Here is a 23,459-nt window from a genome sequence, read left to right on the forward strand (position 1 = left end):
ACCAATGCCACAACCCCTGCATTTATCAGCAAGTACTTGATTGGAACCCTAGAGCGTGTTTTACCTAGATAACTGGATGAATGAAAGTGACCACAGTAAAACACACAACCTTAATTGTGGAATTTCCGGTCATCTGTATTGATCTATACTTAACAGTAATCTTTGCCACTTGGTACTAAGTGCAGTACTACGTTTTCTTTTATTTCTTATAAGCATGTGGCATCACAGCAATGATGATGCAGAACCTGAGAGTCATATAATAATCGAAGCTATTAAAATTCAAACGAGCATAAACAACATAACAATCGGTTGAATCAAGTTATGCTACTGTTGCTCTCTATTAACGGTTCATCGTGACAGACCTTTACTTAATATTTTCAACAATATGCTATTTTAATACAATAATATGTCCAGTTGACCATAGCTCCATTTCTACTGATTTTCTTTGGCCCTTGTAATGGTGTGCTCATGGGTGTCAGCTCAACTAAATACTATGGCTAGCAATAGTGACATCACCAACCTATAAAATCTGATGATAAAATCTTTTTGACAGCTTGTCCCAACTTTGCTTCTCAAGGTCAGGGCAAGGGCAAGGAATGGAAATTATTGGGCAGGTGGCTCTTGGGCTGATGGATCACACTTCTTTTTATATTTTTTATTTTTTTGCCATTTTCTGTTGCACATTGCAGACGATTGCAATACCAATATATTCAGAATTAAACATTGCATGCTCGCCAAGGCCTGTTAGCTTTGCCAATGCTTGTTTGTGTGTTCTTACCCAAGTCTTGACCATGTGACCTCTCATTGCCTTGCACGTAAAGGAGAGAGTAGCCAGTATAGATCATTCTCATTCCGAAGGGGCACTGAGGCTCTTCTGTGGTTTGACTGTGCCTGGTCACAAGGAAGCCATGGGCCATGGACGGTGGACCTGGGCTACCAATAGGTCCTGGTAAACCATCAGGGCCTGGAGGGCCCGGATATCCTCTTGGGCCTGTGAAACGGCAAAGACATCTGAGGTCATATGTGTGAACAAAATGCCCCACCAACATCTGAAGCGCAGACACTTACATAAATGAGGGATCTTAGCAACACATTCTATAAGTGTTTTTATACTGAGACACATTAGCCATATTATTAAGTTTACTGTATTTGGGCTATTCCAGCAATACCTCCTCGATTTCCATTGCCTTCCCAAAAATTGACATTCTCATAGAAGCATCCCCCCCCCCCCCCCCCACCAAAATATAGAATCTTTGCTTGGGGTTTGGTGTGAGGTGATTGCAACAATAAATCAATAACATCCTGTTGCGGTGTCCGACCATTACATCACCTGTTGAGGCAGCCATGACAGAGGTGTACTGATTATAAGTGAATTGCACTCTTTGCTGTGTTATAAATGTGTATTATCTGCATCTCACAGGTTTAGATCCTAGCAGGGGCGCCTCAGGCTTTTATTATTTAGAGATCAATACATTAGTTACCACTGTATAGTGTAATAATGACATCTGTTGATTGCAGCACAACGAAATGACAAAAAATGTGGTGCCAGGCATTATGTTTTAAAAAGCACAGTGGTGAATCATCTCTATTGGGTCAGGAACCCTTTTACCCTAGGAAGAGCCACTGCAAAAGGCTCTCGGCAGCTTTCCTTGACATGCTCCTGACTCCAGTCACATCACCACTGCCTCTTTCTTACTGCTTTTGCCTCTTAATAACATTGCCCAATCTTCAAGTCTGCCTGGAAAACCTTCCTGACAAATGAACCATTTAACTATTTAACTCTTTGCTGTCTTTTTGTCTCCTGTCTACAAGCATTGCCTCACAGAAACAAACTTATGAATTAGGCCCTAAAGTATACTGAATTAAGCCCTATCTTCGGCATTTTTTAAATATTCTGAAAGAGCATCTAAACTATTGAGGAAGATATAAGAGAAATGTAAAATACATGATTAGCCCTAGCAGAGGCCTGTCCATCAAGAAACCAATACATTTGTTGGCAGAGTAGGAGTACCAGCCCATCATGTGAAAAGTGTTAAACGTTGACATCGTGAATCTCTATTTTAAGGTATATGAGCCCATAGTAATGAGGAGCTTTCTCAGTGGTCCCAAAGGCTTGAGTCATATGATCACCCAGACCCACTGTTGTTCCTGTTGAAAGGAAATGTGGCCTACCAGTTTGTACTGGGCAAATCCCTTGAGGAGAGAATGCAGACTCGTTCGCATATGGTTGGTGGCCCTCTGTTATGACACAGATGATCAAAAAGGATGGAATGGATTGCAATCAGAGTAGTTAAGACTGCACCAACTCAATTAAAGCCAGTATAAGAAAAGGAAAACTTTCAAAGCTAACTGCCTTGTAACAAGTATTCTAGATTTGCACACTGTAACTTCGCCTTCAGGTTTATCGGGGATTACAAGTGGATCCATGAAGATCCACTGAGGAATGAGGAATTACCAGTGAAACTTCAAAAATTGCTCTAAATTATATACAGTCATCCAAAGATCCAGATAGATGATATGTGTTTCTTGGTCTGGATGGAATTATAGCTTGAACGATAGTTTGTGGCAAAGGAGTATCAAGTTGGAATGCTCTATAGAAAATGTTAATCCAGACGATATTCTAATAGCCAAGTCTATCTTGAATCCTAAAAACATACATGGAATTAAAACAATTATCTTCTGCAAAACAGAGGTAGACTTCCATTTTATTGTGGTACTGTTGTCTATTACATCTCATAAATATCATCAAGCATTATTGTGGCAGAATAAATGTATTTTAAATGTATTGTTAGCAACACCACACCCAAAGAATATCTGGATAAAGGGACTCTTCTTAACCAGCCATCTATCTATGGAAGGAGGAGGGCATGTAAAAGGTGGGCCACTACAGTCAGGTACCAGTGAAAGTCAGTAGCCCATCTTTACTGCCTACTAGCTTTCACATGGCCAAGAGAGTAGATTTGTTATGTATTTAACGAAAGCGGCAGGAGTAATTTGGCCACTAGAATCACATTTGTTTGAGGAACATTTGTGGTATATTTAGAGACGGACGAACAGATATTTCAATAACATAAACCCTTAGAGAACTAAATTAACACTTGCAAACTACACACTTCGTACATTTTGGCACTTATGATAACCTTCCCCTCCTACTCCAGTCTAACCCTCTGATCTTTAATGGAACGATTTATGTAAAGAACTGCAGAGATCACACAATGTGCTTTTATACCATGTCTCCATGTCTGCAGAAACAACCTAACTATAGGGTTCGTTAGTCCAGCCCTTACTTACAGTTTGGAAACTCTTTCTGTATTTTGTCTCGAGAGATGTAGGGCTCAAAGCTTAAGCAGGCAAATCAGTTCTCTGATATCTTTTGACATGTAGCCAGTCAGTTACTTGGGTGCCATAGCCGTAATATCCCAAAGCTTTACACACTACATAATATGTGGAGGGGATACATCATTATTGTTATATTGCAATTTATGTAAGAATTACTTTATATCACAGCTCGAGCCATGGTACGATTTAGTGATCTTTACACAAAACACACAGTAGAGGTTGTGACCTCTTTACAGTGTAACCAGGACATAAGAAACATGGAAACATAGCGAACAGTAGGTAACTGTGCTAAAGAATAATGGTAAAAAATGTAGGTCTGTGTTTGCAGGTATCAGAGGATGGACGTAGGTGACAAGAAGACAGAGGAAATTCAACAAGGGGTCTAGTGAGAAGAAGATAGCTGAGAGAATAGGGGAGGCGACTCCCCGATGCCGCCATTAGGTTTTAGCAATGATTAACATGCATTTTTACAGATACTGGGTTCCCTCTAAAGAACGTCTATGTTCTAAATATCCCAGCCACAGACTGGGGTGCTTTTTCAGATGCAATCAAGGAAAAAGAACCAGTTAGTTATCTCAGGATGATGCAGCGGTGCAGCTTGACCACAAACAGACATAATGGCACCTTTGTGCATAGCTAGCACCACAGTTGTAAATCAGATTAACACCTACAGAACTAGTGAGGTAGGACCACCTTCATATGGGGTGGTATTGAAATCAAGGATACCAGATAGAAGTCCTCCAACTGTGTTCTGACAATTGTTTATCCTGTGTGCATCAAACATACTTTTTTCCTTCAATGGAAAAAAACAAGAGATGTTGATGGGTCATTATTGTGCTTTCCACAGCAAAAGAGAATATTCCAAGAGAAAGGACAACCAGATCTTAGGGTGCATGGATAGATCCAGTACCACTCAATGCATTTCTGAGATCCATCCATCTTCCTTCTCGCTGTACTCTTTTTTGCTGACAAAAGCACAGTAAGCATCCCTACTCTTCTATTGTCTGCTCCAACTGAAGGGGAAAAGAGTGTTTGAGAGAGTAGGAATGAATACGATCTTCTATGCTGCTAGTAGGTCCTTCATTTCATGTGGACAACTCATACAATCTACAATCTCTGTGATGCACATGTTCATCATTGTGGCAATGGTGGATCAAGCTTTTTTAGATAGGAGAGTGACGAGATTTGGGGACAATAACTTTTTATGGATTTCTACATAGATACGCAATAAAATGGGACTAATTTAATATTTTCCCTTGTGTTTGATCAATAGGATATGCAATTTTGAACATCTATGTTTAATTCATATGTCATTCATAATTTATACCGAAACGTAAGGAATGGTGAATGGTGATGAAGTCATTACAAATTCCAGAAATAAATAGAAGGTTGGAAGGGGTTTTGTAAAACAATTCTAACATTGACTCTTAATAGGTTTGTACAGTAATGATTTACAGATTTTTTTGTGTCCTATCAGAAATATTATTTTGTGTGAGTTGATAAAGGCACACTTCAAAATGATAAGATGGCTCGGTAACTGATGTGACTTATGAATCCACATTTTAATTGAATTTCTTTTTCCTTGCGCTAGTAAAAGAAGGGATGCACAAACCTATAAAACAGACTACAACATGTCCTGGGATGTGAACGGTTGAGACGTGAGATGTAATCAGTAGAGCGATAACAGATAAATGCCACATATATATAAAATCTTTGATATTAGCGAATACACAACGCAAAACATGAGAGCAGTTGCATTCAGGACTGATGGAGTGTGGAGTGTGATGAGAGGCAGAGGACAATGTGACACTGAAATCACAATAATCAATTTGACTATGAAGCAGCATGTTATCCTACCTGGTGGACCAGAGGGACCAATGTCTCCTTTCGCACCAGGTGTCCCATCAAAACCAGGAGCACCACTCTCGCCGGGTATACCCACCAATCCTGTGACACCTATGAAAGAAGAGCATAAACATAGACAATGGCTGATGAAAAACACATGCATGCCTGGTGTTACAGTAGATATCTAAGAATGATGTCCCTACCTTGCTGTCCTTTAGGGCCGGGGTAACCAGGCAGTCCTTTGGGCCCTGCTGGACCAGGTACGCCTGGTGTACCAGGTTCCCCTTTAATACTCTGGAAAGGACCTGGAGGTCCAGGTGGTCCTTGCAAACCTGCAAATATGAGTGGAATGATTGACTTAAAGGGACTGAATACACATTTAAATAGCACTACCATTACAGTTAAATGCTGTGACATGGGTCAACTCGGACAATTAGATTAAAGAAGTGAACTCTGTTGTATTTTACGCTACTGTACCTTTCTGGCCAGATACACCTTGATCTCCTTGTTCTCCCTTGAAACCGCCTGGCCCAGAAGAGCCTTTAGCACCTGAAAAGAAATACGCAGGGTTATCAGGTGGCTGACTGGCAAACTGGTGATCAGTACTACATGGGTTCTAACAGAACCACAGCACCAAAGGTATCTCCCTAGAGGATTGAAGTTTGTCACTGCTAGGGTTCTAGTACAGCTACAGCAATACTGGTGGCTTGCTAGAAGCCTGACGCATGCTAGGATGTTAGCTCCACTTTGGTGACATAGGTGGCTCACATGACGCCTGGTGAGTGTTGCTGCTAGGACCCTAGTACCACAGTGATACAAGTGGTTCACTAGTAGCCTTGTGAGTATTACTGTGAGGATGTTATACAACTTTCTCACTGGTAACTGTCACTGCTAGTATTCCAGTGAAAACACTATGATACAAGTACCTGATGACTGTCGCACTTTGGACTCCAGAACCAACACAACAAACCAGGTTTCTCATTGGAAATCTGGCGAGTATTGTTGCTAGCATTTCATAACATACTGGGCCAGGTATTGATTGTGTGGACTATTATTATTGAGGAAATTTATTCTGCCTAGATCCAGTGGTCATGACAGGGTCTTCAGGTAGGATATGACTCTGTAAAGATTTTTGTTCAGTTTTTGTTAGGTTATATGGCATAGGCCTTGCCGTTATTGATGATAGAGTGTTTTACATTGAGGAAGCATATGTACAAGGAATCATTAAACCAACATGTAAGGAGGTCAACAGAAAAAAATTGAAAAACAGTAAGCAGAGAATAATTAAACAGAACAAAAAAAAAACTGCTTTATTCAAGGAATATTAATAGGCAGGTGGACCAGATTCTAGGTGCAGCCCCTGAAAATGATTGTTTGGGGGTTTTGCCTCTTGAATTTTGGGGTTTCTAGAGTGAGCATTTTTTGTCTCTAGAGTGTCTGGTTTTCCTAGAACATTTGCCACCTGATTCATCAAGATGTTGCTATGAGTAGGTGTGACTTATTCTTGTAGTAATCCTATGTGAGAAAAAAACCCATTTCTTTCTCACATCCGTTGCAATTTTTTAGAGTCTACACACTGGAACACTGCTGTTCAGTGGCCAGTGTCAGTGCTCTGACCTCTAAAACATGTATAAATTGAGTAATTTCTGATTTGCATAATTAACTCCCCTGTAACGCTATAGCTCATGATGTAGAACATACACCCATGGCATGGAAAGGAAAATGTCACCTGTGGCCTGTATCACTTATTGTGCCATCCACTATTGTGACACACGATAACCATCAGTCCAAACCTTGTACCCCTATGTAGGACTTGTATACCACAAGGTAGGGTGCATAGTACTTAAAAGTGGTACATGTAAAAAATGCAATGTTACCATGTCCAGGTGGTGACAAGCCCCCAAAGCTATTTTCACTGTGGAAGGCTCAGGGTGTCCAATGAGAAAACTAGAATACAGATTAAAATATTAATTCTGCTATCTTAGGTTTGGGGCCATCTAGAAAAATGATTCAATCACTATTTTTATAATTTATGAAAAATACAATCTACTGGTAAAGTTAGATTTTCATATATGTTTAGGGAAAGTAACTTTTGGAAAGTTGCCTTTTCCCTTCCTGAAGCTCCTGGGGGCTAATTTGCATTAGGTTGAGTACAGCTGCTCTGCCAGTGATTGACCTTAATGAGTTGCAAAATCTGCTCCCGGAGCAGAGTCAATGACGTAGGCCTGGTTGCAGCATGCATTGGGGGTAGAAAGTATGATACATATCAACCCAGGAAGAGCAGCTGGGGAGGTTCCAGGAACTTCATTAACTTGAAAGGGACAGAGGTGAAGCCTGTGTATGGTAAGGTCCCAGGAAGGAATAGTCTTTGTTCTTTAGATTCAAGGTAGCCACTTGGACACCATCCCAGTCGGATGGGGAGCTGGACCCAGATCCAGTTTTGGGTAGCTTAGGAGGAGGTGGCTGCTCATTTCCCTGGACACTCCCCTGCCTGTCACACAAGCTCCAACCAAGGGCAGAAGGCCTGTGCCATTAGATGCCCCTAGAATAGTGCATTAAGAGCCAGTTTGCAGCAAACATATTAGACGTGCTGAAAGAGTTGATAAGTTTGCCCCTGAGAACTTTTTTTCATTGGTTAGGGAATGTTCAGGAGTCACCCCCATACTGAACTGTGCAAAAATGGACCTTACCACCAGCTTCTTGGGACATGTTCTGAACCCATGGAAGAAAAGAAGAAGAACTGCACCAATTTTTGAGACCTGCGGGTAGACTTGAAGGACTGGACCTCCTCCCATTTGTACTGAGAACAAAGCAAAGGACTCCTAGAGTTAGTTTGCTGACCTCTTGATTGGCTATATGGACTGAACAAGCAGCAAGAGGCCTTTTTCCTGGAGTGATCAGTGACCAATTGCAAATGCAATAGGACGGGACTCTGTTGTTGGCCTCTGATGGAGTGGGATATGAACCTTAAGTCCTGTCCCTGATGTCCCAGGAACCTTGGTGGAGTCGAGAAGGGCTTATTCAGAAATATTTGAACTTGGAAACATTTTGGACTTCCAGACCTTTGGAGGATGGAGACCAACCACCCAAGTCAATCTGCCTAAGGAGCAACCTCGATGGAAAGAAAATCAGGCTGACCCTGCTTAGAACTTTATGTTGCCAGAAAAACTTGTTCAGTAGACAACCACGGCAAGTATATCTGACTTCAGCATGACATTCACAGATACAGTTTGTTGCTTTCCCCACAGGAGCAATCTGAGAACCAAGATGGGACTAAAAATCTTGGCCAGATGTAAGTCCCTAAAGTACCTAGCTGATGAACGGACGTCTCTGGGTGTGAAATTTGAACTTTTCCTGCTCTGAGCTTTTTCCACCAAAACCTATGCCTGTCAGAGGGACCTCATCCAATTACTACCCGGCTTTGAGAGAACTTCTTCGCATACAGTCTGCAAACTTGCCCAGCAGGAGTATTTCAACTTTTCAGAGACTAAGTCAAAAAGTAAAATCTTTGTCTGGGATGAACGTGCCTGGTGTATCTGATCCATGCTCCATCGCAGTCACCCAGAAAATAGAGACTGCATCCCGGTCACACACTAACAGTACCTTCTACTGGTGCTTTACTTTTTCTTGGTGTTTTTCGTCTTAATACTTTAACTATCATAGCTCCGGTTTCCCTTAGCAGATTTTTGTTGTTCATGTGTCATTTTGTTTATTACATTTTGCTCTAGCTTTATAAATTAGTTTGGGGTTTTTATTGTGTTGTGTTTTTAACTTCTCAACGCTTTACACATTGTCCCTAAGTTAAGCCTGTCTGTTCTGTGACATAGGCAACAGAGATACATCTTGCTGCTCCTTTAAGGACAGATTTGAGGAGTGAGAGGTTTTATTTGGTGATACTTATGAGCTCAGCAATTCTATATTCTACATGGGATAGTACTAAGGACTGTACTACAATCTGAAGATCAAGAGGCAGACAAAGTACTTTTAGTTACACTGGTTGAGTAATTGCTATTAAGTATTCTTGCTTATATTTCTTATGTGGTCCTGCAAAACATTAGCATCCAGGATAAACCCTAGATATTTTGCCTTCTTTCAACTTGTCATCCTAGCTCCAAGAAAGATTGAGTCCAAGACATGATTATGCGCATTAGAGTGAAGGAATGGAGTAGAGGGCAGAAACTCTGGTAAGGTGTCAATTCATCTGACACATGTGCTGCTACAATGCTGTAATTAATTTGTAATCAATTTTTGTGATTTATAGAATTATTGGATGAGAGGGAGGTTATAGTAAATGTAATGTTTTAGCTAAAAACCTTTCATTTGTAGGCTTTGTATTTCTGCATTTGATTAGGCAGTGCTTGGGTTGCCCTTTAACAACTCATTTAATGACTGGACTCCATAAAGGGATCCGCCAATGGTCACATGATCCAAGGGAAGGAAGAACGGAAGGAGGGAAGAAAGAAAGAAAGAAAGAAAGAAAGAAAGAAAGAAAGAAAGAAAGAAAGAAAGAAAGAAAGAAAGAAAGAAAGAAAGATGGGTTTGTAGTGTTTTCCTTTAAAAGTCAAACTGACAAAACCCAGGTTGTGTCAATTAAATGCTACTACTGGGCTGCAGCACTTATTGTGCAACCCACTTAAGTAGCACTTCAAAGCATGACCCAGGTCTGCCGTTGCAGCCTGAATACAGTTTTAAACTGCCATTTGAACTTGGCATTTAAACTAGGCCTGGGCAAAATTTCCGTACCGTTCGCGGAATTTGCGATAATTTGGCATTTCCGCGTTCCGCGGAGAGCGCGGAAATGTCAAAATTTCCGCATTCCGCAGCTTTGCGATAATTTGGTTCTTGCTCGCTCTGTAAAATAATACATTCTCGCGCGCGCGCGATCGCCTTACCTGAATCCCCGCGTTCGCCGACAAGTTTTCCCGATCCGGTCGCGTTCTCCATGAGATGTTGTATTGTTTTAGCCATTTGCGCTGTCTCGCGACAGTTCGCGTCTGCAGTGATGTCATGCGTCGCGCGATCACGTCTTTTTTCTCGCGATCATGCACCGCGAGACAACTGAAAACAAGATGGCCGCGCCCGCGAGCAACCGCAGGGGTAAGTTAGCGACCCGCAACCATGCAAAAAATATCGCGAACGGTCGGGAAAAAAACTTCTGCATCTTCGCGATATTTCCGCCTGTTTGCGGAGATTTTTAACATTTTCGCGATAATTTGCGAAAGTCGCTTTCGCAAATTCCGCCCACCCCTAATTTAAACCCCCTTGCCAAGCCTAATCTCCCTTTTTAATACATATACGTCACCCCTAAGATAAACCCTGAGTAGCCCATAGGGCAGGGTGCTGTGTAATTAAAAGGTTGGACATGTACTTTTAAGTATTACATGTCCTAGTAGTGAAAAAGTCCTAAATTCCTAAATATTTTTTCACTACTGTGAGTCAACTCCCTCCCATAGGGTGACATTGGGGAATTCTTTTTACATTTAATAAGCTGTAATTTATAATTAGGAGTAGGTGGATATGCCATGCTTGGTACCTATGAAATTGTAATGATAAACCTTCTTTAATGGTAAAGTCGAATTTTTCAATACTTATTTGAAAATGCCTCTTTTAGTAAGTTGGCATTTCCCTGCCCCTAAGCCATTTGTGGTTGCAGCCTGTCTTGGGTAACAAGACTGGGTGTAGCTGTAGTAAGACTTTGTGAATTCCTCACAGACAGACACACAATAGATAGATTAGTTGTGCCTGAATGGGCCATCTGCTGACAGTATTGGTGGCATAGCTGAGCACAGCCGCAATTACACTTGAATAGTCTGTGCTCTGCCTACACACAAAGGGCCTAACGACCCCACACTGTCACTGCAGCCAGCATGGAGTCATAGCAGGGGAGTCACGAAATTCCAAGCACTTCACAGAACCTTTCCAGAAGCTTCTCCCACCTTCTAGAAGAGGGGCACTAGGGTATCAATATGGGACCTTCTGACCCACTCTGCAGTTCACTACTGGAGCTGTGGAACGCCTCTCAGAGGACTGACAGCTGCTGTGACCTGTTGTGCACTGTGCCAGACTGCTGCTATACCTAGATGGACTGCTTTGCTGCCTTGAGTCTACTTTGAAAACTCAGAGCCCAGTCATGTTGCTGAGCCCTCCATCTTCACCTGCACACAGGACTGCCCGAGGCGACTTTGAGGACTAGATTGCTGTCCTTCTGTTCAGAGCCACAAGGACATAAAAAGCTCCCAACATCTTGAACCTGCACCTGGACCCAGCCTGAGTGAGTCTTGAACCTCCAAGAGGTGCCTCACCAGATTGTGGTACTAAATGTGCCCAGAGAGCCAATTTCTAAAACTGAGGAATTTGGCCAAAAAGTGCTCTGAAAACCAGGAGTCCGGGACCCACCTGCTCGCCTATCTGCCCGAGGGGTATCACCGATCGGATTGACTTCGCAGCTTCTCCCATTACGTTCTTCTCCACAGCAGCAAATCTGTTTCAGCAACCTTATGCCAAAGGTGTATCTGCCCCATGGAACTGCTTTTGGCTACAGCCCTCTGGTTTGTCCTGCTGGAGATTTTGAACGGCCATTTTGCAAATATGTCTGAATGTAGAAACATTCACTGCAGCTTTGTCTTAAGGTCATCTGATGACAACACTCCCTCCTCGGACAACTCCTGCAGCCTTGCCCTTCTGATCTTTACCTTCTCAGACATTTTTCTTCAGGAATTTTTCTAAGTCCGAAGGTAAGCGCTGACTGAGCCCAATCCACTTCTTTTATTGGAACCGCGCTTCATTGTGGTCGGCTTTTGCTTTTGACACAAAATGACTAGATGTTCCCTGTTGGTGCTTACAACATTTAGGTGCTAGTTTTCACTTAAAATGTATAACTTCGGTTCCACTGATTGTTTTTTTGGTCTTTTTGTTATCAAATAATTTATTAAAATGTACTCTATTTTTCAAAATTAGTTTGGGATTTATCTTGTGTTCTGTTTTCACTGTTTGTGTGCTGCATAAATACTTTACACATTGCTTCTAAGTTAAGCCAGACTGTTTTTTCTTTCTGCCAAACTACCCTGGGTTAAGCACAGGTTAATTTTGTGACTTTTTGTGGTCATCCTGATTGTGGCTGTTGTTTGACCAGGGCTCACACCCCAGTCAGCCAACAGCCCCATTGTTCACATTGGTGGCAGCAGTGGGACCAAGACTTGTGTTTGTGCAGAACCATACCGTGATTTGTGTTACACAAAAATCTCATATAAATAATTTGACATCTGAGTGACCCTTTGAAATTCTTCCTAAGTTTTTCAATAGGCTATTTTCTCCCTTTTCTAAATGTTAGTGTACTACCTTCCTTTTTTCTGCCCCATGGAGATTGAGCCAAGCAAGCTTGGCACCCTCAGCAGGGCTGAGCTGCTGAAACTCGGCAATCAGAAAGGACTGAATGCAGATATAAAGGGCTACCAAATTGGATCTTCGGGTATCTCTCAGAGCTTTAGAGAAAGTGAAAAGGTGGCAGACCACCCCAGAAAAGGATATGGTGGATAAGAATGAGTAGGAGGGAGGACAAACAGATGATGAGGACAGAGAGGCCCCAGTCCAGAGTCCTGAGCTACCAGGAGAGTCCAACACGGCCCCAGCAGATGACCAGGATGCCCTGGGTGCCCAGGATGGAGCACAGAGAAGTGTGCCTGCCATGGGCCTGACCAAACAGGAGCTGGGGGACATGAAAGAGGAGAGGAAACTCAAGCTGGAGCTGGCCAAGCTAAAACTAGAGAAGGAGAAGACTGGGGCTAAGAGAGCTCTGGAGCAAAAAGACTGACCATGGAGGAAAGGAGTATGGCCCACCCAAGAGCTCAGTCTCAGAGCGCTGGACCTACGAGCAAAACAGATGGAGTCCAGCAATATTGGTGCTCAGCGGTTGGATATGGCTAGTGTTTGCACAGTGCCATTCAGTGATTTGGTGTACACTACCATCCCATATTTGAGACCAATTTGAGACTTTTTAAATTCTCCTTTTTTCTCTCAATTGGTCATTGTTCCAAATTTGATTCCTGCCTTACCTTCAGAGACTTGGAACTCTTTTGTTGTTGCGCCTGAGAAACCTAGCCAGAATGGAAATGAATCATGAATATCTATCCTACTACAATACAATATGAGGGAGCTGAGGGACAAAGAAGAGAGGGGGCTGAACGTGGAGAAAGAGTCCACTAAAGAGGACCTGCAGCATGCTCTGTATGAGTTTGAACTAAGACACTGGTATGGGACCTGCAAAGGACCAAGAAGGTGATGACATTTAGAAGAAGGAGAAGGGAAATGACTTGGCAGTGGCTCCAGAGGAGAAAAGAGGGTCCACGGAGATGGAGATCCCTGCTGGATCCAACGCAGGAAGCAGTGCCCCTTTCCACAACCTGTCTCCTGAGGAATTGAAGGACAGACAGACTGAGAGGTACCTGAGGCTGCAGCTGGCCCAACTGGCTGCTGAGGAGGGAAAAGCTGTTGCTGACAAAGCCTTAGTGGAGAAAAGGAGAGCTGAGGCTGAGAGGGCCTTAGACCAGGAATAACTTGCTAAAGAGACAGAACAAAAGAATGCTGTGGCTGTGAGAGCCTTGGCAGAGGGAAATATCTTATTGGCCCTTGAACTGAGCCTTAAGGAGCTGGACTTACTTGAAGGTGAAACAGCTGTCAGGGTCCAGTTGGAATGGTGGCAGAGAAAATACAGTGACCAGTGCTGAAGGAAGGGTCCACATACCCAGGGTCATGGTGCCTGGCTTTGAGGTGGGAGTAACATTTACAGGTGGTTTGGGGCATATGAAGTACCTCTAGAGATGCACAGGATTTCTGATGAGAATTGGGGAGCTGGCCTCTGAAGACATATACCTGATGAGGGGAGGGATGCCTTACTGGCCCTAGAGAAGGGGGACACAATGACATATTTCCCATGAAGGATATCCTTGTCAAGAAATATGGATTCACCCCAGAAGAGTACAGGTCGAGGTTCAGGGAAAGTCAGAAACTGTCTCACCAGTCCTGGGGCGGTTTTGTGGGTTCCTTGTGTAAGGCACTTGATGGTTTGGTGAAGGGTAGTGAGGTAAACACCTATGAAAGGCTGTACAGTTTGATCACCAGAGAGCACATGTACAGTCACTGTTTTCCAAAGCCACGCCAACACCTGTTTGACTGCAAACTTACTGACCCCAGGGAGCTTGCAAATGAGGCAGACCTCTGAATTAGTACCAGAGTGTCCGGGGAGGCATTGGGGAGTGAACCTCAGGAGGGTGGGTCAGGAGCCCTCCAACAGAGTGGGGGAGAGGTACACAATGACCCAGAAAGATGCCAGTATAGTGTGGGGGGAAAAGGGTTCATGTGCCCCTTCTAAGTATAGGAGGGCATGTTTTAATGGGTTGCGGCCCCGGGTGTCCCATTTCCAGACCCAGTGCTTGGGTTGCTCCCACTGGGAGCACAAGCAAGGGAACTGGTCTACATCAAGAGGCGGTGGGAGCTCCACAGTGTAAATGGAGCAAGGTGAGGCAGTCGCCCAAGGTGCCCTACCTGTTCCTTTTTCTGGAGGTACTACTCCAGAGAGGAGGATAAAGAGGCCCAGTTGGAGGGGCAGTGGATGGAAACAGTCCACCCTGGGAGGACCAGCGGTTACCAGTTTTGAGAAAAGAGCACCCCAAGATGGACTCTGGGAGGACTCCCTGCACTGTCACAGAGGTAGAGGGCTGGAGGCCTGCACCAGGCTACTGCCCCCTCCTTTGAGAAACTTCAGAAGTCAGAGAACCCTGGATGACCTGGGGCCTGGCTCTTGGCACTGACTGCTGTCAGAGGCCTCTGTTTGTTGTTGTCCTTATGGGCATAGTGTTCCTTGGATTAGGAAGACAAGTCTGATCCAAGGGGTGGAATGGGCCACATCACTTTGTTGGTCATGGTAGTACTCTATCTACTGGGATGCATCTGTGAACAAGTTAAGGTTAGGTGCTCCACAGACCTGGACCACAGGTGAGGAACACGGTTTCCCATGGGTCAGTTCAGTGGGTCAGAAGAGTATACATATGGGAATCCAACTCAATTCAGAAGGCCATAGAATTGACAAGTGCCCCTGCAGTGGAGGGCCATTTTTCACATTCTATAGCCTAAGCAGGGAAGTCCATCAAGTTATTGATTAGTCTCTTCTGACTGTAGGTTGGAAGAGATCATGTTGGACCTGGCCCTCTCTTCAAGGCCAATCCCAGGCCTTTTGCCTTCCTCTTCCAATTTTTGCTGAATTCATTTTTGTTGGCCTTAGGACTCTGTGCATTTTATCACTACTAACCAGTGCTAAAGTGCTTTGGCTCTCTTCATAAAACATGATAGAATTGGCTTATACCCAAGTGGCATAATTAATTTACTTGTAAGTCCTTAGTAAGGTGGCACTACCTGTGCCCAAGGCCTGGAAATTAAATGCTATTAGTGGCCCTGCAGCACTGGTTGTACCGCCCACTTAAGTAGCACTCTAAACATGTCTCAGGCCTGCATTTGCAGAGCCTGTGTTTGCAATTTCAAACTGTCATTTCAACCTGGCAAAGTAAACCTTTTGCTAGGCCCAAACCTTCTTTTTTACTACATATATGTCATTCCTAGAGAAGACCCTGGACAGCACAGAGGTCAGAGTGCGGTGCATTTAAAAAGTTGGGCGTGTACATTTAAGTTTTTCATGTCCTGGTAGTGAAAAACTCTCAAATTTGTTTTCCACTACTGCAAGGTCTACCTGTCCCATAGGATAACATTGGAGTTATCTTATTACATTTAATAAGATGTAATTTCCAAATCGGGTCAGGTAATCCTTTCTTGTTTGTTGTCTTTGCAATTGTAATGAGAAATCTTAACACATGGTGAAGTAGGATTTTCAATTACAATTTTGAAAATTAGACTTTTAGAAAGTTTGCATTTTCCTGCCCTTAGTACTTTTGTGCCTGTAGCCTGTCTTGGGTCGCATGACTGGCTGTAACTGACAGTTAGACTTTTTGGATTCCACCCAGACAGTTACACTATAGAGGGATTAGGTGTGCCTGAATGGGCCATCTGCTTGCAGGATGGGTGGGTTGGGCTGAGCACAGCCCCATTCACAACTGAATAGCCAGTGCTTTGTCTAACAATGCCACACTGTCACTGCAGCCAGGTTGGAGCCAGGACAGGGGTGGCAGGGAATTCCATGCACTTCAAAGCCACTGTCTAGAAGCATCTCCCACCTTCCAGAACCAGGACACCAAGATTACCTCAGGCACCAACTCTTCAGTACACTTCTGGACCTATCAATACTCTGTCAGAAAGGACTGATGTGCTGCTGAAAGGGCTACCCCTCAGCTGTACTGCTTCTCTGAATGCACTGCTACCCTGCTGGAAGAACTGGACCTGCAACTCTAACTTGAACCCAGGACACCAGGGTGAATCCAAGGGCTAGTCTACTAGCCTCCTGATCTGAGCTTCAGGAACATAAAAGGTTCTTCAACATCCTGCACCAGCCCTGGACTGAGCTGCAGTGAGTTCCTGACTCCCAAGTGGTGCCTCTCAGGTCCTGGACGCTTGATGTGGCTCAAGGATGCTGAAATCAAGCTTTTGGTCTCTTTGCAACAGCAAATAGGCCTGTTTGCACTGACACCTCACCGCTCGCACTACAAACCAACGCAAAGCTTTGTCAGCCCGACTATTCGCACTGCAGCATCGACCACTCATGGGGACCGCCACCACAAAGCTCCAGTAACGCCAGCCCGCAACACCAGCTGGCTCCTTGCGCTTCGCCAGGTGCCTCCCCCGATGCTCTCCCTGCTCCTTGCGGTCCTTTTCAAAGCAAACAGGATTCTTGGCACGAACTTGAGGAGGTAAAACTTCGGCGGACCTAACCTGGTGACTATAGCACTCAATCACAGTCGGCCTGAAAGTGTGGCTTTGACCTGGTCCAACACGATCAGATAGCCCCAGTTGGCGCTTTATGGCACTGTTTTACACCTTAATCTTTAAAAATTCATAACTTCAGTTTTACTGATTGGATTTTTGTCTTCATGGTCTTAATTTATTTATTAAATTCTGCTCTATTTTTCCATTCTGGTGTGGGATCCTTTTGTGGAGTGTTTTCAGTGTGCTACTGTTTGAAGTGTTGCACAAATAGTTAACACATGCCTGTAAGTTAAGCCTGACTTATCTGTGCCAAGCAACCAAGGTCATTGAGCACAAGCTAATTTTGAGTTTGCTTGTGCCTTAGCCTGACAAGGATTGTGGTTGCTGCTTAACCAGGTATCACACCCCTCTCAACCAACAACCCAATTTCTCGCAAAATTTTGGACCGAAACAAAATTACTACTCAACTTGTGATTGGATCCTTAAAGTAAAAGCAAAGTGCAGGATTTCTGCATGATTCTAGCCTTACTGTGATTTATTTATGAAATCTCTCTACCACACGAGCACATGTTAGAACACTGGCAACAGAGTGGGTATACAAAGTGGTAATGGAGCAATCTGGGGAAAAATAGGACAGTATACTCCTCATAATTCCACAATGCACAGATTTATATTATACATATTTATGATTTAAGGCCCAGGAACAGGAATTCTTTTGTTCAGAACCGCAAGATTGTTGGTAAAAAAAATTCTACAGTGGGGATACGAGCGCAGGTATTGTGATGGTAAGATCAATCATTTAGCTACAAGGACACCTATTATTCCACTTTATTCTTTTAAACCAAAGAGTTTTTTTAATGCAAAATCACATTCACTTGAGATGGCATACCAATGAACAATTAGGAACAATTGTCTGCACGCAAAATATCAAAAGGTGCCTTTAGATATCATTCTCCTACCTTCAAATCCTGGAACACCCGGAGGTCCTGCATCACCTTTATGTCCAGCAATTCCTGGTGTTCCAGGTTCACCCTTTGAATAAATACGACACAAACAAGTAGTCAGTACTTTAATGAGAGACCCCAAGTACAATAAGAGTTTTGCTGAGTCATCTCACCACCTTTCTCTCACTATCATTCATTGTTGTGCCAATAGTGGAATCCCTTTGCTGTACCCAATTTGCATTTAAAATCAAACCGTGCATTTACTTGCCTTTTCCTACTTCTGAATGTCTTTTTGGTCATTTCTGTATTAAGTCCACTCATTATGTAATAAATCACCCCCATTTTAATGGCAAACACCAGCTAGTGGGATAAAAAGCACCAATCAGCTCCCCCGCAGTAGCCACTTATAATCATTTTTACTAGCCAAAGTCCATCTACTGCTATTTTAGGGTAAATTCTTATTGATCAGTTACCAGTGTGGTGCTGGATTCAGTTGCTGAATCCTTTTGCAGCTGATCAAATGCAATTTCGTCCATGGCAAACAGATTGCAAAGCAGAAAAACAAGTTAAATTAGCAGGACACTATTCAAATGAATGCTAAATATGAAACACCTGAACATTATCTGTTTGTGGAATGGTTGTAGATGTGATATCCCAAATCATTTTTCATGCCATGACAGTGCAGCATAAATATCTATCCAGCCAGTCACAAGAGAGCAAACATCACATGGCCTTCCAAACTAAATAGGATTGGACAGAAAGTTTTCATTTGTAACTAAAATAGAATTGTAGAACCTGGTGGCATTCACCACTGCTGGGTTTCCCTCCCTCGGTGGAACAACAGAGCAGTCTTTGCATAGATCACGTTATGCTTTGTAAAATACCAACTTTGCAACATCTCATTCCAGCATGACTTTATGTGTTTTGAAATTCTGACAAGTGGATGAAAGAATTTTTTATTTCAGTCAATGAATCTGGCTGAAATGTTTCAACAATATGCATAGCCAAAGGCAGAATTCAAGGTATGTTGATCTGAGGTCCGGCGTCATCCTTAGGGTATATGACAGCTGTTTATGTTTATGTTTAGTTTACTTATTAAGTGCAACAGTGCAACTGTCACCAAAAGGGTTTCATTCTGCTACTAATAAGATTGAATTAATTTTTTCTTTAGCTGAACCGTAAGAGCATTCCACAATTTCGCAGCAGTTGCTGAGAATGCTGGATTAGCAAAAAAGTAGAAGACCGAACTTTGGGAATTTTCAAATAAACCGGCCGTTAGAGCATAGACATCAGGAAGGGCAATACAAGGAAAATGGCTGTGCCAGCTGGTTGAACTGTAGTTGACTTGTATGTTTTTTCATGTAGCTAGTAAGATTGAGTTGACATAGTCAATTATTGACTGAATTAAACATGCTTTTTGTCTCCTGGTGAAATATTTTGACCATTCCTACTAAGGAACAGAGTTTCCAAATAACAGTTAAGTGGAGTCCACAGTAAATGGTTGATTTATCACGGAGTTGGGTGTTTCAGGAGAAGTTCTGTATTATGTCAGTCACCAGGGTTGATTAGGTAGGCAGTTATGTGCATTTTTATTGTAACACAGGGAAACCAGGGTGTTCAACGAGAATCTTTCACAAAAGACAAAGGTACATCAATGCCCCTAAAATGCAGGTATTTACATGTATTTGTATAAATAAATGCTATATATTCAAGATAATTTGAGGATTTGTATTGTTCTTTAAAGCTCAGAAGAAACTGGATGCAGGTTCACAGGTTTGGCAGAAAAGGTTACGGCGTCTCTTTGACTGATTTCTAAGGCTAGACAACCATGAAGACCTGTTTGGATAGGCAGAGAAGGTAAAAAGGATGGTGGGAATAACTTGGGTAGAGTTCAATTAGGTTTAGTTTTCTGATTAATATGAAAAGATTTTAACGTAAAGCGGCCAATGGCTTAGTCTCTAGCCTGGACCAAGCTGGTATTATGCTTTCAGATTGGAGCAATCTAGGAAGTCAAGTACACAGTCTCTGAACCAGTGAAACCAGAGTAGACGAAAGATGCACATAAACATTTATCTGAGAAGTTTAGATATGAGATATGAAGAACATTTACCATGGTGACCCTGGAAGGGAAAGGAACCAACGGCATACCGCTAAATTGTAGCCTTTAATCAAAGATAAACATGTTGCTCCAAGATAGTTCTTAATTTCTATGAAGGGAAGTGCCAGGACCATTCTCACGAGGCCACTGCAGCTTGCCCTGCCAGCTCTAGCAATGACATTACCACCACAACTCAAGTCACTACAAGTTATAAGGATGGCGTGGGTGGCAGGTTTATTTCTTTTTTAATGTATATTGAGCTATTAAACACTGATGTCTTATAGTGGTGGGTTAGAGTTATTGTCAACGTTATCATTAGGTACTATTCCTGTAAGAGAAAAGGGTTACATTAGTATTATGATTTCAGGTGGGATTATACGGGTTCAGTACATGGCTAGGGTTAGGTTTGCAGGTGTTTTCTAAAAAAAAAAAAACTAGAAAAATATGCAACAAATACTTTCAAACAGGACAGGCAAGTACAATTAATACGTTTTCAACCAACTAGTTTTCGCTGAAATGTTATAGTCCTCATTTCTTTAAAAGGCATTCTAAAGTCATACATTTTCACTTAAAAGGTTTTGGAAATTGCATTTAAGTTCAAGGTATTAAGAAGAAATGACACACTCTATATGCTATATGTGAGAGCAAGTTATTCTACATAAAAGATGATTACTAGGGGGCGTCTACACCTACTTTTTGCACACTTTAGTTGTCCTTATGTCTGGTGAAAAGCGGCCATCGCTTATAATTTTGGATCTGGTGATATTTATGTTCAGAATTAGAACTTGGCATATGGAGTCTTTCCAAAGTACTAAGGGTCATATTTATGGCAAAGTCACTCAGCAAAGCAAGTCATCTTTTTGAACTGTGCTGAGTGGCAGGGAAAGGGCAGGAATGTGCTGTACTTAAAATAATACAGCATATTCCTGCCTTTGTCCCTGTGCTGGTGCCATTTTCACTGCCTACAGCAGGCACTTTTGCACCATGGTGTAAGGGTGCCTGTATTGTATGGAGGATAGTTGTTGTGGAAGAAGGGGTACCTTCCTGCACAAAAACAATCCCATGAGGCATTTTTCTCTTTCTATGTGTGCTGCATAAATTTGCTCTGCATTGCATTTATCAACCTACTCAGGGCCACACAAGGTGGCATTGCGTGGCTTGATAAATCGGACTTGCGTCACACATGCACCATGTTGCGTGGTGCAAGCGCGACGCAAACCCATTCTTAAATATGCCACTAATTTAAGCGTTAGCAGAGGGGTGAAACTATTATTTGAGCGGATAGCTATGCAAAATTCACAGAACACAAACAAACTCTGGAGTTACTAGATATTCAATGATATTGATGAATTAATAATCTTTTAATCTCCTAAAAAGGTGTGTTTCTGAATCTAGAAAGGGAAGAGAATAAACCTTTATTTTATGGGGGTGAAGATGAAGGAGTTCTCTATAGGTCAAACAATATGTTTTGGAAGAAAAACAAGAATATATCCTTTGCAGATGCACAAAGCTACACACCTGATTAATGAGGATTGTTTGCCTGAGGACAAGGGCAGAAGTGGAAGAGTATGCATGCCCAGCTTTAGTTTTCCTAGACTTCTATGCATCATCTCAGGGCCTGATTCACAAAGCATTTTCTGTGAGTTATTTACAGGATTAAGATATGCATACTAATAAAAACTAGGAGTGTGCATGATTCTTAGTTTGAAAATTAATGTATCAGTCACATCTAAGCTTAAAGTTAGACACGCCTATTCATAGTATAATATTTGTGAATCTGGATCTTTGTGTGTAAAAAGAAGAGGGGAGAAGGAAGGGCAGAGTGTGGTACTAGTTAAGGCATAACAAAATGATTTCTGTTTGGTCCTTTTCCCAGCCAGTTCTCCAGATGTCTTGGGTCATTCTCCCAGACAGATAAGTCTTTCCGTGGAATTCTAACTAAATTAGATTTGTTTTGTTGTGCTATCAGTAGTGAAGTGGTAGGAGAGTGTGAGATACAGGCTGAACTGCCTTATTCAAAACATAAAGATGAAAGGATAATAGAAATGGGTTGAGACGTCTGGAGTTGGCTGATGTCTTGGACAACTTTGCAGATAGAGCCAAGTTTAACTTTTTAAATAGAGAAATTACTTAATTGTTTAAACTACGGTTCCTGAAACACTGATATGTTTCATGATGTTCTTAATTAGTGAGTGTGTGTGACTGCATGAAAGACAGCTGTCTATGTGAGGAAAAGTAGCCAGGTGAGCAGATCAAATGAAGGGTAATGGATGTTGTGTGATTCACTCCATTCTGAGAAATATAGCAATTGCTTTTGCATTAATTTGTATATCAGCTGCCTATATCCATTAAAAGACCACAGAATTAGGATATAGCCCTGCATATTTACACAAATACATTATTGCACTTTTATCTGCACAAGATGGAAACAGGTGTTTTTTTCTTTTTTATAGACTCACAGTAACTCCATGATATCCTTTTTCTCCTTTAATTCCTGGATAGCCAGGTGTCCCAGGCCACCCAGAGTCACCTTTATCCCCTTTGGCTCCCGGTATTCCAGCAGGACCAGGAGATCCCTCTTGACCAGGTGGACCTGAAAAGTAAATCATATGAGACAACAGGAATCTATGAATACTACATTTTTTAAAGAACATTGGTTTTGAGAAATATGTTTTGAACAGGGTTGGGCAAATGTAAGAGCTCAGATTTATCCATGGACTTGTGATTACAACACAGGAAAGGTACACACGACGCATTATTTACTGTATAGGAAAAGTGATGGAGGCTGCCTATAACTATCTTGGTTTTGAGTAGAGGGTTGGGTAGTGTTCCTGTATAATTAATTTAAACGAATCACAGAGCTTTTGGATTGACTTTTGCCTTCCTTTTGAATTCATTCCAAATGACTCATTCAATCACCCCTAGGTATATTGAAAATTATTGCAACTAAATGTATACCTGCACTCACATATTAAGCATTTCCTGGCAAATTTATGAGTTGGCTAGATCTTTCTCAGTGTTCTCTCTTTAGGGCTGTGTTTATTGCAGACCTTAAAGCAAGGCCAGATTAGATAGAAATTTGGGTCAAGAGAAAATCCTTAGGGGTCATGGTAAACTTTCTCACATTTTGTTTTCAGGCCAGTATTGATTCTTCTTACAAACCTCAGGCTTCAAATCCCAGGTCTGACTATTTAATTGACTCATTACAATTGCTAGATTTCTCAGTGGATTTTTCCTACAATATTAATTATTAAGTCTTTAAGAGGCAGCCCGGTATAACTTGTGCTTGGCATCATCTAATCTAGATACCATTCAACCATCATCAAATGCGGCTCTTTGTAAATGAAAACTATTTTAAAGTTAATCCA

General features: G+C 42.2%; 1 protein-coding gene across 3 annotated transcripts in view; it reads right to left on the reverse strand.

Moving 5' to 3' along the window:
- The window catches only part of COL4A1 (collagen type IV alpha 1 chain), a 626,471-nt gene that overhangs the window by 14,354 nt on the left and 588,658 nt on the right, over positions 1–23,459 (reverse strand). For all 3 annotated transcript variants that reach the window (XM_085622171.1, XM_085622169.1, XM_085622170.1), the window contains exons 43-48: positions 22,551–22,684; positions 18,009–18,081; positions 5,662–5,733; positions 5,388–5,516; positions 5,197–5,295; positions 779–991 (exon numbers count right to left, since the gene is read on the reverse strand). In XM_085622171.1, the coding sequence (XP_085478297.1) occupies positions 779–991; positions 5,197–5,295; positions 5,388–5,516; positions 5,662–5,733; positions 18,009–18,081; positions 22,551–22,684 (720 nt within the window). The remainder of the gene's footprint in view (positions 1–778; positions 992–5,196; positions 5,296–5,387; positions 5,517–5,661; positions 5,734–18,008; positions 18,082–22,550; positions 22,685–23,459) is intronic.

This window comes from Triturus cristatus, chromosome 8 (genome assembly GCF_964204655.1).
Source record: "Triturus cristatus chromosome 8, aTriCri1.1, whole genome shotgun sequence".
In the NCBI taxonomy this organism is placed as follows: Eukaryota; Metazoa; Chordata; class Amphibia; order Caudata; family Salamandridae; genus Triturus; species Triturus cristatus.